This window comes from Notolepis coatsorum, assembly GCF_963971535.1.
Source record: "Notolepis coatsorum genome assembly, chromosome: 7".
NCBI lineage: Eukaryota > Metazoa > Chordata > Actinopteri > Aulopiformes > Paralepididae > Notolepis > Notolepis coatsorum.
Window position 1 is genome coordinate 5,440,686 of NC_140171.1, and position 18,707 is coordinate 5,459,392.

At 42.0% G+C, this 18,707-nt stretch overlaps 2 protein-coding genes across 2 annotated transcripts in view; one reads left to right on the plus strand and one right to left on the minus strand.

The window, feature by feature from the left end:
• LOC311232594 (tripartite motif-containing protein 14-like) overlaps positions 1-18,707 on the plus strand; it is a gene marked incomplete at both ends in the record, with an annotated part of 407,443 nt that overhangs the window by 147,480 nt on the left and 241,256 nt on the right. The gene's annotated exons all lie outside the window — the stretch shown is intronic.
• kif16ba (kinesin family member 16Ba) overlaps positions 10,635-18,707 on the minus strand; it is an 89,345-nt gene continuing 81,272 nt past the window's right edge. Inside the window, exons 26-27 of the mRNA XM_084318128.1 lie at positions 13,372-13,455; positions 10,635-11,534 (exon numbers count right to left, since the gene is read on the minus strand). Of these exons, the coding sequence (XP_084174254.1) occupies positions 11,370-11,534; positions 13,372-13,455 (249 nt within the window). The 3' untranslated portion in view covers positions 10,635-11,369. The remainder of the gene's footprint in view (positions 11,535-13,371; positions 13,456-18,707) is intronic.

Consider the following 18,707-nt stretch of genomic DNA (forward strand, 5'->3'; position numbering starts at 1 on the left):
CAGATACAATACTGACTTACAGATACAATACTGACTTACAGATACAATACTGACTTACAGATACAATACTGACTTACAGATACAATACTGACTTACAGATACAATACTGACTTACAGATACAATACTGACTTACAGATACAATACTGACTTACAGATACAATAATCCAACAATAGTCAGCTGGGACTCCAGCGGTGACATGTGACCTTTTGGGTGTGAGGTCAAGGTCATGTGTAAAGGTCAAGGTCTAGTCATTCGCCCCCAAGATACCGCTGGAACCAGGGCCATGGGTCCTTCTCCCCCGAGAGGGACTGTTGTGGTGGGGGAACTCGGCCCATCTTACGGTCAGTATATTTTTTCTATCTAGAAACACTCTTTGTAGCTGCAGATGCGTATGAGCTGTCCTTTCGCGTGAAAGAGCGAGGAAGGGTGAGCATGGCCACTTCACCTGGTTATATACTACGGAAGTGGGCGTGGCTAAGTAGATAAGGTGCATGAAGAGTTCTTTCAGCGTGTGCAATAGGCACGTGCGTAGTACATTTACATTTAGTCATTTAGCTGAGACGCTTTTATCCAAAGCGACTTACAAGTTCTGTACGACAAGTCGTCAGGAAGGGCACAACTCTATCAGCTGAGTAACAATGTTCATCAAAGTGTTGAGTGCTACAGTGTAGGTTAGTTTATTAGGACAAGTGCATGACAGTAAAGTTAGTTAGGGTTAGATATATATATTATTATTATTTTGTATTTTATTTTTTTATTATTTTTTAAACAAACATATAAACAAACATGACAACACACGATAAGATATACAAGCATTAATTGTCAGGGCACATCCAATGAGATCACCTTTTAGTTAGTTGTCTTATATAAGATATACCCATAATACCTGTTATCTAAAAAAAAAAAAACCTACACACATATGCTCAGCTCGAACCCCCCCCCTCCCGGACCCCACCTTGAGATATATTATTATTATTATTATTATTATTATTATTATTATTATTATTATTATTATTATTATTATTATTATTATTATTATTATTATTATTATTATTATTATTATTATTATTATTATTATTATTATTATTATTATTATTATTATTATTATTATTATTATTATTATTATTATTATTATTATTATTATTATTATTATTATTATTTTTTAATTCAGATAAAAATTGGACTACAGTAGTAGTCCAATAGGCGGAGCAAGACGCAAAGCCAGTATGAAATATAACAACAGAATATACAAAAACTATGACAAATCAGCGAGAAGCAATGTTAATGTCTTGGAGAGTGGGAAGCCCACCTCCAATTGTGCGTTCGGCTGAACGGGTCACTCTCTGTAGTCTGCTACGGTCTTGTGCGGTGCTATTCCCAAACTAGGAGGTGATATTGCCAGTCAGGATGCTCTCTATTGTGCATGAGTAGAAGTTCTTAAGGATCTTCTGACTCACTTTGAACTTCCTTAGGCGCCTAAGGAAGTAGAGGCGTTGCCGTGCCTTCTTGATAACACTGTCAATGTGTGTGGTCCATGTCAAGTCCTCGGATATGTGGACTCTGAGGTACTTAAAACTGACCCCCGACCTCCTAAAGTCCACAATCATCTCTTTTGTTTTGCTGACGTTCAGGGAGAAGCAGTTCTCCTGACACCACCGCAACAGATTCTTTACCTCTTCCAGGTAGGCCCTCTCATCGTTGGCAGAGATCAGGCCCACCACTACTGTGTCGTCAGAAAATTTGATGATTGTGTTTAGGGGTGGGACGATACATCGATCCAGATCGATATATCGAGCTATTATCAATGATCAAATAGGATCGATGCAACGTAAAAAGATCGATTCATATTGCGATACTCTTATTTTGAAAATCCCATGGAGTGTCGTATCCGCTCGGCTCGGATCAACAGTACACAGCAGTAGCGTCTAGAGCGTCACTAGAGCAAGGCTAGTGTGCCTATTCTGCGATCCAAAACAAGTCCCTGCTGTTTTATTCCGCAACGGGTCAAATGCATTTAACCTGCTTTGCAATCCTCGCCATTCCTTTATGCCCACGTCGCGTTAAAGATAGAAATTAACGTTACGTTAGCGTAAGCTACCAACAAGCTAACCCAGAGCCATAGGCAGAGAGAAGTGGGGACTGGGAAGGAGGGGGGGGGGGGGGGGGCATGCTCCCTTTCTCTGTGTGTGTGTGTGCGTTTGGAAAGACCAGATGAAGTATACCGGTAGTATATTTATAGTAAATGTACTGAGGATGGACAGATAATGTTGATATTTAAACATAAAAAATACAATACATATTAAATGTATTCATGATCATCATGCAACATAAAACAATTGCAGGAATGGTTTGGGAGAGGAAGGGGTTTTAGGTTGCGTGTCGTGAGTTCCAAAACAAACGTAAAGTTTAAAGCTAAATATATCAAAACGTGGCACTTTACAGTGAACAGGAGGTCTATGGAAGAGTTCAAAAATAAAAATGTCAAATGATATTTCCATTGCCTTTTTTTTGTTGATCTAAATGTTACCGATTGTGTTAAATGGGCATATAATATAGTCTCATATCGATCGCAGGCACCTGAATCGTATCGTATCGTGGCAGACTTTGTGATATCGGAAAATATCGTATCGTTGTCCAAATAATCCGTATCGTATCGTGATGAAACTGGTGATTCCCACCCCTAATTGTGTTGTTGTTCCACTGTGCCACACAGTCGTGTGTGTACAGCGAGTAGAGGAGGGGACTCAGAACACAGCCCTGGGGGGCCCCTATGTTGAGCGTGATGGATGAGGAGGTGCAGTTGCCTGCTCTCACCACCTGGGGTCTACCCGTCAGGAAGTCCAAGACCCACTGGCAGAGGTCATAGTTCAAGCCCAGGTCCCTGAGCTTGGCTATGAGTTTGGAGGGGACTATGGTATTGAATGCTGAGCTGTAGTCGATGAACAGCATTCTCACATAGTTCCCCTGCCTCTTGTCCAGGTGTGATGCTGCTGTGTGCAGCACATGGGCTATGGCGTCCTCCGTGGACCTGTTGGGGCGATATGCAAATTGCAGGGGGTCCAGGTTGATGGGGAGGGAGGAACAGATGTAGCCCTTCACTAGCTTCTCAAAGCACTTCATGGCCATGGAGGTGAGAGCTACAGGCCGGTAGTCGTTGAGGCAAGTGGGCGTAGATTTTTTGGGTACAGGGATAATGGTGGACTTCTTCAGACAGGTGGGGATGACAGCCTGTTCTAAGGACAGGTTAAATATGTCAGTGAATACCGGGGCCAGTTGGTCGGCACAGACTTTTAGGACGCGGCCGGGGATACCGTCCGGTCCTGCTGCCTTCCTGATATTATTATAGAGATATTGATACATGGAAATATTACACTTGGACATAAAAAAGATATATTATAATACTTGTAGTGCCAAATGTGTATGACCATAATGCTGCAGTAGTTTGTTGAATTGATTATTTATATAGCTTACATCTAAAGAAAAGGGGATGTGCTTCTATTTTTATTTAGTTTATATTCCATTTGATCTTATTCTACCATCTATTTTATTCTACTGTAATTATCTGTCCGTTAACGTTGCATCAAACGACCAAATCAAATTCCTTGTATGTGTAAACTACTTGGCAATAAAGACCTTTCTGATTCTGACGTAATGATAAGAGCTACAATTACTCCTGACGACTAGATGGCAACAGCTAGTGCTCTTACCTGTAAGCTACACCTGTATAAGAGGAAACTGTCGGCCATTTTGAAAGACACACAAGTAGGCCTACTGTGCAAGTGATTTATGGAGTCTTCAATAAAGAAGTACGTTTGCTGAACCCAACTTTTCTTCATTTAAGATGAGAAACATTACAAATGTGTCCATCTCTGGCTAGACGACGTAGGAATTTATACATGTCATACTCTTCTTTGCTGGCTGATGCCAAGTATAGTGTTGGTTAGTGACAGAGGGAGACAGAGTAGAGGAGACAAAGGAGAGAAGGTTCTTTGAGACAGTAGGAAGGCTGAGAGGGAGACAGAGTAGAGGAGACATGGTTCTTTATTGAGACAGTAGGAAGGCTGAGAGGGAGACACTGGAGAGAAGGTTCTTTATTGAGACAGTAGGAAGGCTGAGAGGGAGACACAGGAGAGAAGGTTCTTTATTGAGACAGTAGGAAGGCTGAGAGGGAGACACAGGAGAGAAGGTTCTTTATTGAGACAGTAGGAAGGCTGAGAGGGAGACAGAGGAGAGAAGGTTCTTTATTGAGACAGTAGGAAGGCTGAGAGGGAGACAGAGGAGAGAAGGTTCTTTATTGAGACAGTAGGAAGGCTGAGAGGGAGAGAGTAGGGGAGACACAGGAGAGAAGGTTCTTTATTGAGACAGTAGGAAGGCTGAGAGGGAGACAGAGGAGAGAAGGTTCTTTATTGAGACAGTAGGAAGGCTGAGAGGGAGAGAGTAGGGGAGACACAGGAGAGAAGGTTCTTTATTGAGACAGTAGGAAGGCTGAGAGGGAGACAGAGTAGGGGAGACACGGGAGAGGTTAGTTACGCCCTTTCAGTTTTTTTCAGACTTCCTTATTCATGAAAGTGTGACTGCAGTTCACTCTGGCTTCACAACACATGAGTCACGGTGCAGAGATGTTTCTTTACTTTTTCATTCTATTTACCGGATGTGTCGCTGATGGTAAGTTTACCTTTCATCTTAGAGATGCACTTTGCCGTTTTGGGGAGAAAATCTTAAGTTTGCATTTGGTTTACAAGAACAGATTTGTAAAACAAACAAGCTTAGTATACTTCTTTGAATACAAAATATGTTTGTAAACAAAATGTCAACAACAGTGAAACACTTTTTTTCACCTTGCTTATGAGATTTTCAAATCTCTCTTCCAAATCGACATAGTGCACCTTTAACAATGTCTGAAGTGGATTGGGATGACTTGAAGGATTTGGCTTTTATGAATCCCGTCTTGATCAAAGGGGGGGGGGGGGGGGGGGGGGGCACCAGCATTATTTTTAGTTGGGGAGAAAAATAGGAGGTTAATTATGTATTACAAGTATAGTAATTAGTACTGCTACTAGTGCAAGTCAATGTGGCTGAAAACTACTTATTTGAAAAATCACATCAAGTCCTTCTCCGTCATAAACAATGTTGGTTTATCGATGATTTCAAATGATATGTTTGAGTTATATTGACTAGTACTGTAGTGTTGACTATTGATTATTCATATGTCCATGTGTAAGGTATTGCATGTGTATTGGATTTCTTAATAAAATACCGTGCCACAATTAGCTTAAAACTAAATATAGCCTGGCTACATGCCAACTATTTCCAAGTACTCACAATACGAAATTAGTTTTATAGTGTATATTTAAAAAGCTCCTTGTATATGTATATTATATATATACTATATATTATTGTCACTGGTATTGCACTAAAAACTATATGATCTTGCTATATATATTTGATATCAGGCTAACTGGTGTGTTTCATTATGACAGAGCCTCCCAGTCACACCGTGAACACACCAGCTACACTGACCTGTCCTCCAGATGCTGTGGGACATGTTGTAACATGGAAGAGGTTAGACAGAGATGGAACCTTTTTAAGACTTCTCACCATAGACGACGGAAGAGAGATCGAAAAGTTCAACGGACGTTTCGGCTCACTGGCAGACAAGAGCTCCTTGACCATAACAAGAGTGAAAAAATCAGACTCTGGCATGTACTTCTGCAACTCGAAAAGAACATATCTGATAGTGGTAACAGACCCCAAACTACTGGCTGTGACCCATCCACCAGACACAGAAGTCCTCACCACCACTTCTGGTTACACAGGCTACTGGAAAATTGCCGTTGGTCTGGTTATAGGCTCGGCGCTGACGCTCGCCGCCGTCTTCTTCTTACACAAGAGACCTTGTTCCAAGAAGACAGCCGCCGGAGACACCGGCACCGACAAGCAAACGCCTGAAGAAGTGACTTACGAAGAAATACCAGAACCCAGCGCTGAAGCCACGGACTAATGCCTCGTCTCCACTAGCCAGGGTTTAGCCGTGCTGCGGCCTGTCTGGTCTCCACTAGCCAGGGTTTAGCCACGCTGTGGCCTGTCTGGTCTCCACTAGCCAGGGTTTAGCCATGCTGTGGCCTGTCTGGTCTCCACTAGCCAGGGTTTAGCCATGCTGTGGCCTGTCTGGTCTCCACTAGCCAGGGTTTAGCCGTGCTGTGGCCTGTCTGGTCTCCACTAGCCAGGGTTTAGCCGTGCTGTGGCCTGTCTGGTCTCCACTAGCCAGGGTTTATCCGTGCTGTGGCCTGTCTGGTCTCCACTAGCCAGGGTTTAGCCGTGCTGTGGCCTGTCTGGTCTCCACTAGCCAGGGTTTAGCCGTGCTGTGGCCTGTCTGGTCTCCACTAGCCAGGGTTTAGCCGTGCTGTGGCCCGTCTGGTCTCCACTAGCCAGTGTTTAGCCGTGCTGCGAGCGTCTCCATTGTCTTTAGAACCGGCTGCGATGGCCACCTTTCACAACCTGGCCTGAACTGGCTGGGACTGTTGTATCATCATGGTTTAGCTTCTACCACAGTTGTTGGTGTGAATTTTGAAAGGTTGCCAAGCAAACGGAGAGTTTACAAGAAATGCAAACCCAACCATACTGTACCATGCTAGACCATGGCTAACCCATGTATTTGCAAATCTGGTACAGTATGTCATAAATGTATAGATGTAGCAGTACTGTCTATCTGTATGTCATGTATGTCATATATGTCCTGATGAATTGAAAATGGGGGACCCTGATGTAAACAAGACGAAAGTCTTTCTCTGGTCTGCACTCCCTTAACAATTGTGTGTATTGAGCTGTACTGTATTGTACCCATTCTGCAATCTGTTAATAAAGTTTTCAATCAATCAATCAATCAAACCCCAGCCAGGCTGGACATAGCTAATGGAGACACAAACCTAAGCCTATATTTCTGCCACGCTGACATGTCTGAGTGTTGCAAGGGTATGAGTAGATTGGGGTCAATTAACAATTTACAGTCAATATTATAATGTTGCCATTTTTTTTACGAGTGACAGGAAAATGGGATTTACATTATTGATGGTAGTGATCAGGTTTGACATTATTGAGTGGTTGATCAGGATTTACATTATTGATTGGTTGATCAGGAATTTCACAGGCTTATCAGCTTGGCTTTTATCTATGTATTTATGTGCAATGTTTGAATCAAATGTACATTTGTGATTTTACTAGTCTGTATGTAAATGGCTCAATTTTAGATTCCACACTTGCCTGTTCCTGTAGCCAATAGTCTGCTCTAAAGTCAAATGTGTGTGTGTGTGGGGGGGGGGGGGGGGGGGGGGGGTCACACTGGGTGAATTGATCAAATAACAAATGAACAGTACATTTGAGTCATACATGTATTTGTATTAAAGTATTAAGAGTAATCTTGCTTGCTGAATGCTTCTGACTTTTTCCTAGATGTGACTTAATAAAATAAATAAAATAAAACAAAATTGCTGAAGTTGTATGACATTTATTGATTCTATAAATACAGTAGCTACAAGTTCACCAAATTGGTACACTTTTATAAGTTGGTTGGTGTATATTTCTTGTATGGTTTATTTTTAGGGACGCACCGATACCATGTGTTCATTGCAGACGTTGAGTGGGACTAATATTGTTCAGTGCTGAGTATTAATATTTAAACATTGTTCAGTGCTGAGTACTAATATTTAAACATTGTTCAGTGCTGAGTACTAATATTTAAACATTGTTCAGTGCTGAGTACTAATATTTAAACATTGTTCAGTGCCGAGTACGGACTGATCTGGGTATTGCGATATGATACTGTATTTTAGCCTGGTATCGAGCTGATATGATACTGTATTTTAGCCTGGTATCGAGCTGATATGATATTGTATTTTAGCCTGGTATCGAGCTCATATGATACTGTATTTTAGCCTGGTATCGAGCCGATATGATACTGTATTTTAGCCTGGTATCGAACTGATATGATACTCTAGCCTGGTATCGAGCAGATATGATACTGTATTTAAGCCTGGTATCGAACTGATATGATACTCTATAGCCCGGTATCGAGCTGATATCCGACTCCACCACCATCGGTGCATCCCTACTGGTTTTACAGGACAGTAACAACGGTTGCCTACTGTATGTTACTGATGCACTTCCAATAACTTTCCAGTTCAACAAAAACTGTTATTTAAAAAACCAAATAAAATTCTTTAAATGTACAGTACTGCTTTTCTGAATCCTGTGTGGCTGGGGGAGAATGTCTCAATGAACCCAAACAACCATAAATGAAAAAGAATTACAAAACAAATAACCCCACAAAGTTAGTGTTGACCACCTGCACTCCCTTTTATAAACATTCAATGTCAATAGTTTACATTACAAATATTCAAGCACATCATATAGAAAACTTTGCACATTAACATTCAAATATACACGGCAGGCAAACAGTATGGCTTATGAAAAAGGGGTGGCAGTGAACATGTTCAGGCCAAAAAAAAGTCTAATGAAGCCTAATCGCAGGAAATAATAATAAAGTTCTAAAATGTTGTCCCGATGCAAACGACCTTAATAAACCCGATCCCGACTGCCAACGCGTATTTACAACTCTTTACCTGAACGAATATTAGAGCCATCGGTTAAAACAAATGGTTGGTAAATGTGGAAGACAGTTGGAACGGCTATTGGCGCTAGCTTGTCGAGTAAAGAAAGATAATTAAAATAAAAACACCGTTTCTGCTCGACAACAGCTTCCCGTTGTCAAACTAAACGTTGTGATCCAGTATCGCAGAATACGCTGTACACTTGCCTCTGGAATTGAGATATAATTTATCAAATATTCCCTCATTCATGAATACTATTTATCTACCCCCCCCCCCCAAAAAAAAAAGCCCTGCAAAAAAAACCACCATGACTAGCTAGCGTCGCAGTATAAGATCCCTTGTTGTTCAGTTATATTAACATCGCTATTCCAAGCAGGCTCCTCGGAGTCACTGGTAATTGCACTAAAAACTAACATGTCCCTGCTTTATAATTATGCACAGTCGCTACTAACGGCATTAAATGAACACCTTCCACCACCGACGCTAAACTGGCAGGAGTTATTATTCAGTAACCAAAGCTTTGCCACCCAACGTATACCAGGCTGCCTGGAGCTGCGGCCTGCGTCGAGGACCCCCAGTTGTTATTAACCCTTTCACTGCCACAGGGACAATGGGTTAACCCTTTCACAGCCACACTACAGAAGGTTAACCCTTTCACGATACCAAGATACCATTATGTCCATGCTTATGAAATCCATAGCCGTCTGTACTGTAGTTGAGGAGATGATATAGTATCTCTCTTACATAATTTCTCACTTCTTAGTGAATGAAGTAGGGAAGTTAAACCGACTGAAAAGTACCGACTGATCTGAGTACTGACTGATCCATTCCCTATGTTTCTGGGGACCCCCCCTCGAGGACCCTCTGGACTCCCCCCTCCCCTCAAGGACTCCCCCTGGCGATGTGTAACGTGTGGGAGGCTCACACTACCTTCACCATCTCCCTCCCTCGCTGTGCAGGTGCCCTGACCAACCTGTAGGAGTCGCTGTTTACAACGACCGGAATACCACCCCGCCCACCGGCTTCCCTCCCGCTGACTCTTGCCAATTGAGCCAGTATGACGGCCGGCCCAAGCCGGAGGCAACGCTGACAGCCGGATTCGATACCGGTGTCTCTGGCGTTGGTGACGAGCGATTAGTCCGCCGCGCCACCCAGCCGCCTACCCTTCCTTCTTCTATAGTTTCCTTGACCGCAAAGGGGAACCAGAAAGAGGCCGAGAAGCTTCCTCTTCCTATAATAACTATGACGACGACAAGTGGTAGGCTGCAGGGGATTTCTTAGAATGATCACAATAGCCATTTTAATTGATAGCAACAGATATGATACACGTGGAAGGATCAATTTGTTTGATCAGTAACTGTAATGTGGTTACCGAAGAAAGAACAGTAATGCCTTACATTACTTTGTTGCAAGTAATGAGATTACCCCAACAGACCTGTTGGTATTTCAGGGGAAAGTAATGTGACACTAGACCTAACGGATAACTGAAAAATGATCATGAAAAAAAACGTTTCCTGTGTCAGTCCGTAAGTGGCCGATCACAGGAAGCACGTCACACACCACCAGCCCCTTCTGTTGAAGCGTACAAAGCAAAAGCAGCTGACCGTACAGTCTTTTATATATATATATATATATATATATATAGTCCTCGGCTAAAATAACAAAGACAACTTTCCAGTTTGGCTCCCGCGCGCACTCACTCACTCAGGCGCTGCGACTGAACTCTTGATGCATCCCTTGTATTTAGCTCGGTAAGAGATCAAGTTAGTATGGCTGCAAGTCGTCCATAAGAAACAATATCCAAGTTACTTCAAAACATTTTCCACATAATTATTTTTAGTTTTTTTTTCACGGTTATTTGGCTAACGATATCCCTTCTTCTTGAATCACCCCTCTGGGAAGAAACGCCTGCCCCCTCTGCGAAGGAGCCCCCCCCCCTCTGGGAAGAAACGCCCCCCCCCCCCCCCCCCCCCCCCCTCTGGGAAGGAACGAAACGCCCCCTCTGGGAGGAAACGCCCCCTCTGGGAAAGCACTAAAGCGTTTTGGTTTAGTCCGTACAGCAAGGCGTCAGGCCTCCGGGGCGGAGTCAATGGTTTAGTCCGTCCAGCAAGGCGTCAGGCCCCCGGGGCGGAGTCAAATGGTTTAGTCCGTACAGCAAGGCGTCAGGCCCCCGGGGCGGAGTCAAATGGTTTAGTCCGTACAGCAAGGCGTCAGGCTCCGGGGCGGAGTCAATGGTTTAGTCCGTACAGCAAGGCGTCAGGCTCCGGGGCGGAGTCAGTGGTTTAGTCCTTACAGCAAGGTGTCAGGCTCCGGGGCGGAGTCAATGGTTTAGTCCGTACAGCAAGGCGTCAGGCCCCCGGGGCGGAGTCAATGGTTTAGTCCGTACAGCAAGGCGTCAGGCTCCGGGGTGGAGTCAATGGTTTAGTCCGTACAGCAAGGCGTCAGGCTCCGGGGTGGAGTCAATGGTTTAGTCCGTACAGCAAGGCGTCAGGCCCCCGGGGTGGAGTCAATGGTTTAGTCCGTACAGCAAGGCGTCAGGCCCCCGGGGCGGAGTCAATGGTTTAGTCCGTACAGCAAGGCGTCAGGCTCCGGGGCGGAGTCAAATGGTTTAGTCCGTACAGCAAGGCGTCAGGCCCCCGGGGTGGAGTCAATGGTTTAGTCCGTACAGCAAGGCGTCAGGCTCCGGGGCGGAGTCAGTGGTTTAGTCCGTACAGCAAGGTGTCAGGCGTTCTGGGCGGAGTCAGGCTCCTCGGGGGCGGAGTCAGCCAGTGCCGTGGCTGCTGTAGTCGAAGACGCCCTTCTTGAAGAACGGCGAGAGCTCACAGACGGCGTGTTTGGACAACTGCAGGCCGCCCTCCAGGTTGGCTCTGAGCGACGAGGCGGAGGAGGACGACATCATCACCCTGAAGAAGTTCTTCAGGTACCGCTGCACAGGGGAGGAGCGGTGGAGAGGAGTTAGAACTAGGGATGCACAGATCCCACTTTTTCAGTCCCGATACCGGTCTTTGGGGTATCGGTCGATACCGAGTACCGATCCGATACCACCCATACCATTATCTGAAATAAAAATGTTTAAAGAAGAAATCTAACCCTAACTAACCTTACTGTCATGCACTTATATATTATACCTAAACCTAATATACTAACCTACACTGTAGCACTCAACACGTTGATGAACATTGTTACTCAGCTGATAAGAGTTGTGCCCTTCCTGATGATTTGTCGTTTTAACTTTGGATAAAAGCGTCAGCTAAATTACTCAATGTAAATTGGTCAGTAACATGGGTCTCCCCATAGATATATATAGAACACTAGATAGCTTAAGGCGGAGTCACCAGCGTCACTGAACCGCCGCCATCTTGCTCGAGTCAACCTTGAGTGAGAGTGAGTGAGCTGCACAGACAGAAATACTCATAACTCGCTGAAATATTGACAGATTTACAAACGGTTTGGTTTATTACAAGCATTATTAACGTGGCTATGATTCATTTTTTTTTATAAGTATGCAGTATCATAACTACATCTTTGATGTTTATAGCAAACCAACCCGTTTGTAAATCCGTCAATATTTCAGCGAGTTATGAGTATTTTTGTCTATGCAGCTCACTCACTCTCACTCAAGGCTAACTGGAGCAAGATGGCGGCGGTTCAGTGACGCTGGTGACTCCGCCTTAAGCTATCTAGTGTTCTATAGATATCTATGGTCTCCCAGTCCCTCCACTCTGCCATAAACAGGAAATACATGTTCTGGTATCCTGTTCCCACTTTATCCAATCAGGAGAGAGAACTCCACACTGCAAAAAATGGTCCGACAATAAATACAAGTTATAGTAATAAGCAAATAATAAGTAATATTACAAGTAATATAACTTGTATTTATTGTCGGACCATTTTTTAAACAAGCACCAGTATACACATACTGCAGTTTACCAGTGCAGTAAGCAAATTTGGCTTGGCAGGATTTCTTGAAATAAGTAAAATATTTAGGGGTTCTCTTCCCTGATTGGATAAAGTGATATATTATATATATATATATATATATTAGGGTTACGCCCCTCTGGGATTCTGCCTCTGTCTCCATCACAGGTGGAATGCTGGCAGGTGTTTCAGATTGGGGGTCGAGGATGATGAGTGGTATAAAAGAGATGGCAGCCATTTTGTTGTTTTTGTACTGAAGTTCATTCCTGTTAACTGTTCATTTCTAATTAAATACTTTCATTTTACTCAATATTCTGTGTGGTCTCCCATTTGTTGCATTGTCATGAGTCAGGCAGTGTAACAAATATATATATATATATATATATATATATATATATATATATATATATATATAATGTATAAAGTCATAAAGAAAATGCTTCTAAGATAAGATAAGATATTCCTTTATTGATCCCCTTGGGGAAATTCAGGGTTGTATACAATGGAACTAAATCAATGGGAGGATAATCAATCAAAATGGACAAAAATAATCAAGTAACTTCAAACGAAAAAGTGTTTTATGACCATCTAACAGGAAGACTCCGGTTTTAAACTATCAATATTTGTATTATTGTTATTACCCGCATTGCTTTTACCCTTTTTCTTATTGTCTGCATTGCTTTTATTCTGTCTATTTTATGTCTTGTTTTTATTGATATGAAGCTGCAATTCCTGCACGAAAGGTGCTATACAAATAAAGATGATTATTATGCTGCTTTTTTAATAATCCATCTCGACTTCCATCTCTTTGTTGAATAAATGAACTGCGTAACGTAATATCCAACCTCCAAGTGACTCCGTCTCTCAGCCACCATCCTCTCGTCACGGTTCCCAAAGAGCTTCTTAGGTGGAAATTCAAGAGCTCCAAGCTGGAAGGAAAACAAAGGTGTTGAGATCAGATCAGTCTCAAAGTTTCAAGTTCATGTTTTGTTCTATCCGTCACATATGAGCTACATGTACATTACAGTGAAATGCTTGGTTCTGTATGAGCCTCCTGAGATTGTGCTGATTCATACAGTAAAAAAAAAATAAAAAAAGGATAAAGACCAAACGCTATGCAAAATATACAATGTACAACACTAGTACAAAATGCAAACAAATGCAAAAATTTGATGGAGATGTAGTGCAAATATTTTAGTAATAAATTGACAAAATATGGTGTAGTGTTAAAAGGTGTTTAAAGTGTCTAAAGTGAATGTTAAAGGTGAATGTTTAAAGTGAGCGTTTGTTTAAAGTGAGTGTGTGCAATGAGTGTAGAATGGATGGGTTAGGGCTTGTGTCCATAGCCGACGTTTTATGAGTTGTCAGCTCCTTTCTGTCATTCATTTCTATGCTGGAGAAGCGTCAGGCGTGCTCCTCTTCTCGGCGACGCGCCTCGCGTTTTAGGCGGAGCGCTCTCAGCTCATAAAGTTGAAACTCGTTAAACTTTTTTTGGAAAGGAGCGCGCTCATCAATGTAACTCATCGAGGAAGGGGCGGAGCCGCGGCTGGCGCGAGCTCTGGGGAGACCCAGAAAGACGCTCAAAGCTTTTTTTTCTTCTTTTTTCAAAGCGGTCCGCCTTGAAAAAAAGGCTTTGAGTGGACACATAGCCTTAGTGTTGCATAGTCATTGAGCATCCTGATGGCCTGGGGATAGAAGCTCCTTCTGAGTCTCTCTGTGCCGGCCATGAGACTCCGGTAGCGCTTGCCCCGACCGCAGCAGTGGCAGTAGTTTGGGTGGCTAGACAACAGTCGACAACAACACAGGCTGGCTGTTACACATTTGGCTGCAGAAACATGGAACGTTTTGCAGCGCACTTTAAAACTCAATTCATTAGCTATATTGGGTCAGTTTAAATCTTTAACCCTTTCACCAACACACTACAGAAGGTTAACCGTCTGTAGTGTGGTAGTGAAAGGGTTAACCGTCTGTAGTGTGGTAGTGAAAGGGTTAATATCAAACCATTTCACTGCAGTCGGTGTGTGAATGTGTGAGTGAATGGTTAAAATGTGAGGAACAAATTGTAAAGCGCCTTGGATAAAAGCTCTATATAAATGCAGCCATTTACCAGTCGGCAGTTGTTTTTAATTATTTGAAATGTTTAAATGATTGACTTTCCGTTTCTATTATCGTTTTCTTTTTTTGTATTTATTACGCATTACATCTCTCGGCGTCATTGTCAATGAGAGCTTGCTCATGAATGATCCTTCGAGATTCAATAAAGAATTTAATTTGATAGGATTTTGGCTCGGAGACGACCAGCTGACAAGACTTTTGTCGTTGGATATAATTATTTCCAGAATTCCACAGGTGGCAGTGGAGAAAGTGATACCTGTGATCGGCATAGTAACTCTTATACATTTCCTTATTGGCCAAACCTCTTGTGAATGAAACGGTGAAATTAGACCATTACACATTCTTCTGGGGACCCCTGTCAGGACCCCTGGGGGACGCCGGACCTCATGCTCTAGAACAGTGGTTCTCAACTAGCCTCGGGACCCAACATTTTCCTTAGTCATTAAGCTGAAATTTTGATCATTGGCGACTCTATTGTTAGATCTGTTGAACTTCCAGGTGCTGTCACTTTCTGTCTCCCAGGCAGTAAGGTTTCTGATATTACATAATTGATTCCAGTGTTAACTGACCTCCATCCCTCAGCTCACACACTGATTATCCATGTTGGTACTAATAATGTCATGCGTGGTCAATCTGTTGATCTCCGTGACCAGCTGGATTCTCTTGCAATGACGATACAGAGCCTGGGTAGAACCTGTGTGTTCTCTGGTCCTATCCCAGCTCCCTCAAAAAGTCCAGAACATTTTAGTCGTATTTTTAGTCTTCACGAATGGCTAAAATCATTTTGTACTGCAACAGCACATGGATTTATTAGTAACTTTGATTACTTTTGGACCAGAAATGACCTCTATAAACTGGATGGCCTGCATCCCAGTCTAAAGGGCATTCAACAGCTTACACGGAATTATATCCAGTACATTGCTTTTAACTCAGATTGATATACACCTCAGCATGACCCTGCACTAGAATCTTCTCCTGGTCATTTTGAGGAGCATCCTATAATGGGTCCTGCTGAACACTCCTTCTCCAACACGTCTGTTATTATGTTGTCTGCTTTTACTCTGTCTGATCTCCCTCTACCACCTATTACTTTTAATATAGAAGTCATGATTTCTGATAGGGTTCATGATCATTACCCAACACATTGGCATACTGTAAATCACTCCAACTTAATATCGGTCACTTTACAGTCTTCTATTTCTTTATCACGTGAGTCAGATTCCACACCACTTTCTCTAAATAATCCACATACCTTTAGAGAAAGGAAAGGGTTGGGATTGATTCACCTGAACATTAGAAGTCTCCTTCAGCACCAGAAGTTGGACCATCTTAGAATACTGGTAGCACAGGCTGATCCAGATATATTGGTCATATCTGAGTCCTGGTTGAAGAAATCTGATTCTGACTCCACAATAGATCTACACGATTTTAATGTGTTTAGAATTGATAGGGTAGGTAGGGGTGGTGGGGTAGTTATTTATGTTAAATCTTGTTTTTCGGCGTCTTTTCTGGACTCTTTTTGTATCACAAATACAGTACTGTAATTGCAAATCTGGTATGTCATAAATGTATAGATGTAGCAGTACTGTCTATCTGTATGTCATGTATGTCATATATGTTACGATGAATTGGAAATGGGGGACCCTGGTGTAAACAAGACGAAAGTCTTTCTCTGGTCTGCATCCCCTTAACAATTGTATGTATTGAGCTGTACTGCACTGTACCCATTCTGCAATCTGTTAATAAAGTTTTCATTCATTCATTCATTCATGTTGTTTATGCTGTCACTATCCCAATGTGTTTTGAAGTACTTGTTTTAAAGGTCGAGTTGGGGATCAACAATTTTATATATGTAATTGGTGTCTACAGACACCCTTCTGCTGATGCTAGCTCTTTAGATAAATTAGCTGAGCTCCTTTCACAATATATTGATTCTGAGATGATTGTCATGGGTGATTTTAATATTGACTGGTTGAGTGGTGCTGCAAAGCACCTTAAAGAAATCAGTGGTAACCTCAGTCTTTCCCAGTTAATTACTGAGCCCACCAGACCAAACCTTAAAAATGACTCTAGGTCTACCCTTATTGATTTGATTTTTGTGAATAAATATGACAGGATCTCAGCTTGTGGGGTTTTTGACTTAGGCATAAGTGACCATTGCCCCACAGTCTGTGTAAGAAGCACGAGACTGCCAAAAACAAGATCTCACACAGTTTTAAGGAGGAATTTTAAATCTTTTAATAACGAATCATTTTTAGATGATCTTGTTCTTTCTGATACTCATTGTAACACTGAAATTGATGTTCAGTTAGCCCTGGACTCCTTTGTAAATACATTTAATTTATTAGTTGACAAACATGCTCCTTTTAAAAAAGTCCGTATTAAAGATAGAGTAATACCCTGGTTTTCTCAGGAATTGTCAACCCTAATTAAAGACAGAAATGCTGCATGGTCTCGGGCAAGGCGTTCTGGAGACCCTCAACATTGGCTTTCTTTTAGGCAAATTAGGAACAAATGTACTGCAGTAGTAAGAAAATCTAAAACTGATTACTATCTGGAGTTGGTTACAAACTCATACTCTAATCCGGCAAAATTTTGGAGTGCAGTGAAGGTGAACAAAATAAAATCATCTAATTCTTTACCCTCTCATATTAAAGTTGAAAACTGTGTGATCTCTGAGCAGAGTGAAATTTGTGTTGCCTTCAATAGGCATATTGCAGAGGCTGGTAATTTATTTAATAGGAACTATAATGGACCTTGTCCTGTTGATTCTGATTGTTTGTACCCTGTGGGCGTCACTTCCCATTTCTCCTTTCAACCTTTTACACAGTCAGCTGTATTTGATGCTTTACAATCAATTGATGCAAAGTGTTCTACAGGTGAGGATAACTTAGAGTCTTTTTTTATTAAGTTGGCTGCACCAGTTATCGCTGAACAGATTACTTATATTTTGAATCTCTCTATCTCATCAGGTAGATTTCCTCTAGTTTGGAAATCTGCACGGGTGATTCCTTTACATAAGGGAGGTGATAGGGATAACTTAGATAATTATCGTCCTATCTCCAGGCTACCTTGCTTAGCTAAAGTCCTGGAAACACTAGTAAGTAAACAACTCAAATATTACCTTTCAACTAACTCCATACTTAGCTCTCAACAATCTGGTTTTAGAGCCAAACATAGTACAACATCAGCCATCACTTTGGTTACAAATGACATTATTTCAGCATTAGATAAGAAGAAACATTGTGCTGCCCTCTTTGTTGACTTATCAAAAGCATTTGACACAGTTGATCACTACTTACTTCTAAAGAAACTATCTAACATTGGGTTGGATGATAATGCCTGTGTCTGGTTTCAGGATTATCTATCTTCTAGGCGGCAGTGTGTGAAGTTAGGTCAAGCACAATCTGAATTCTTGGCCATGACTAAAGGTGTGCCACAAGGTTCAGTTTTGGGTCCTGTCCTTTTTACAATTTATATTAATGATATTGTTTCTTCTTTGTATGGATGTCATGCCCATCTGTATGCTGATGACACAATTGTGTACTGTATTGCAGACTCTGTACAGCTGGCCTTTGAGAAATTGCAACTTTCCTTTTATGCTCTACAGGATGCCCTTACTAGTCTTAAATTGGTTCTTAATGCTAGTAAGACAAAGTTTATGTTATTTTCAAGAGCAAGGAATATTAACCTTGATGATGTGAGGATATCTACTGTCAGTGGCTCTTGTATAGAGAGAGTCACTGAGTATAAATATCTTGGCCTGTGGCTTGATGAGAAATTAACATTTAAGTTCCATGTGGAAAATCTTGCCACTAAACTGCGACAGAAAATTGGTTTCCTGTACAGAAACGGATCCAATTTTCCTCTATTTAGTAGAAAAAGAATTGTGGAATCAGTCTTCTTATCAGTTTTGGACTATGGTGATGTAATTTATAGGCATGCTGCGGCATCAACTCTTAAACCTCTGGATTCTGCATATCACTCAGCTCTCAGATTTATAACTGGTGACAGATATGATACTCACCATTGTGTCCTGTATGATAGGGTGGGTTGGCCTTCTCTT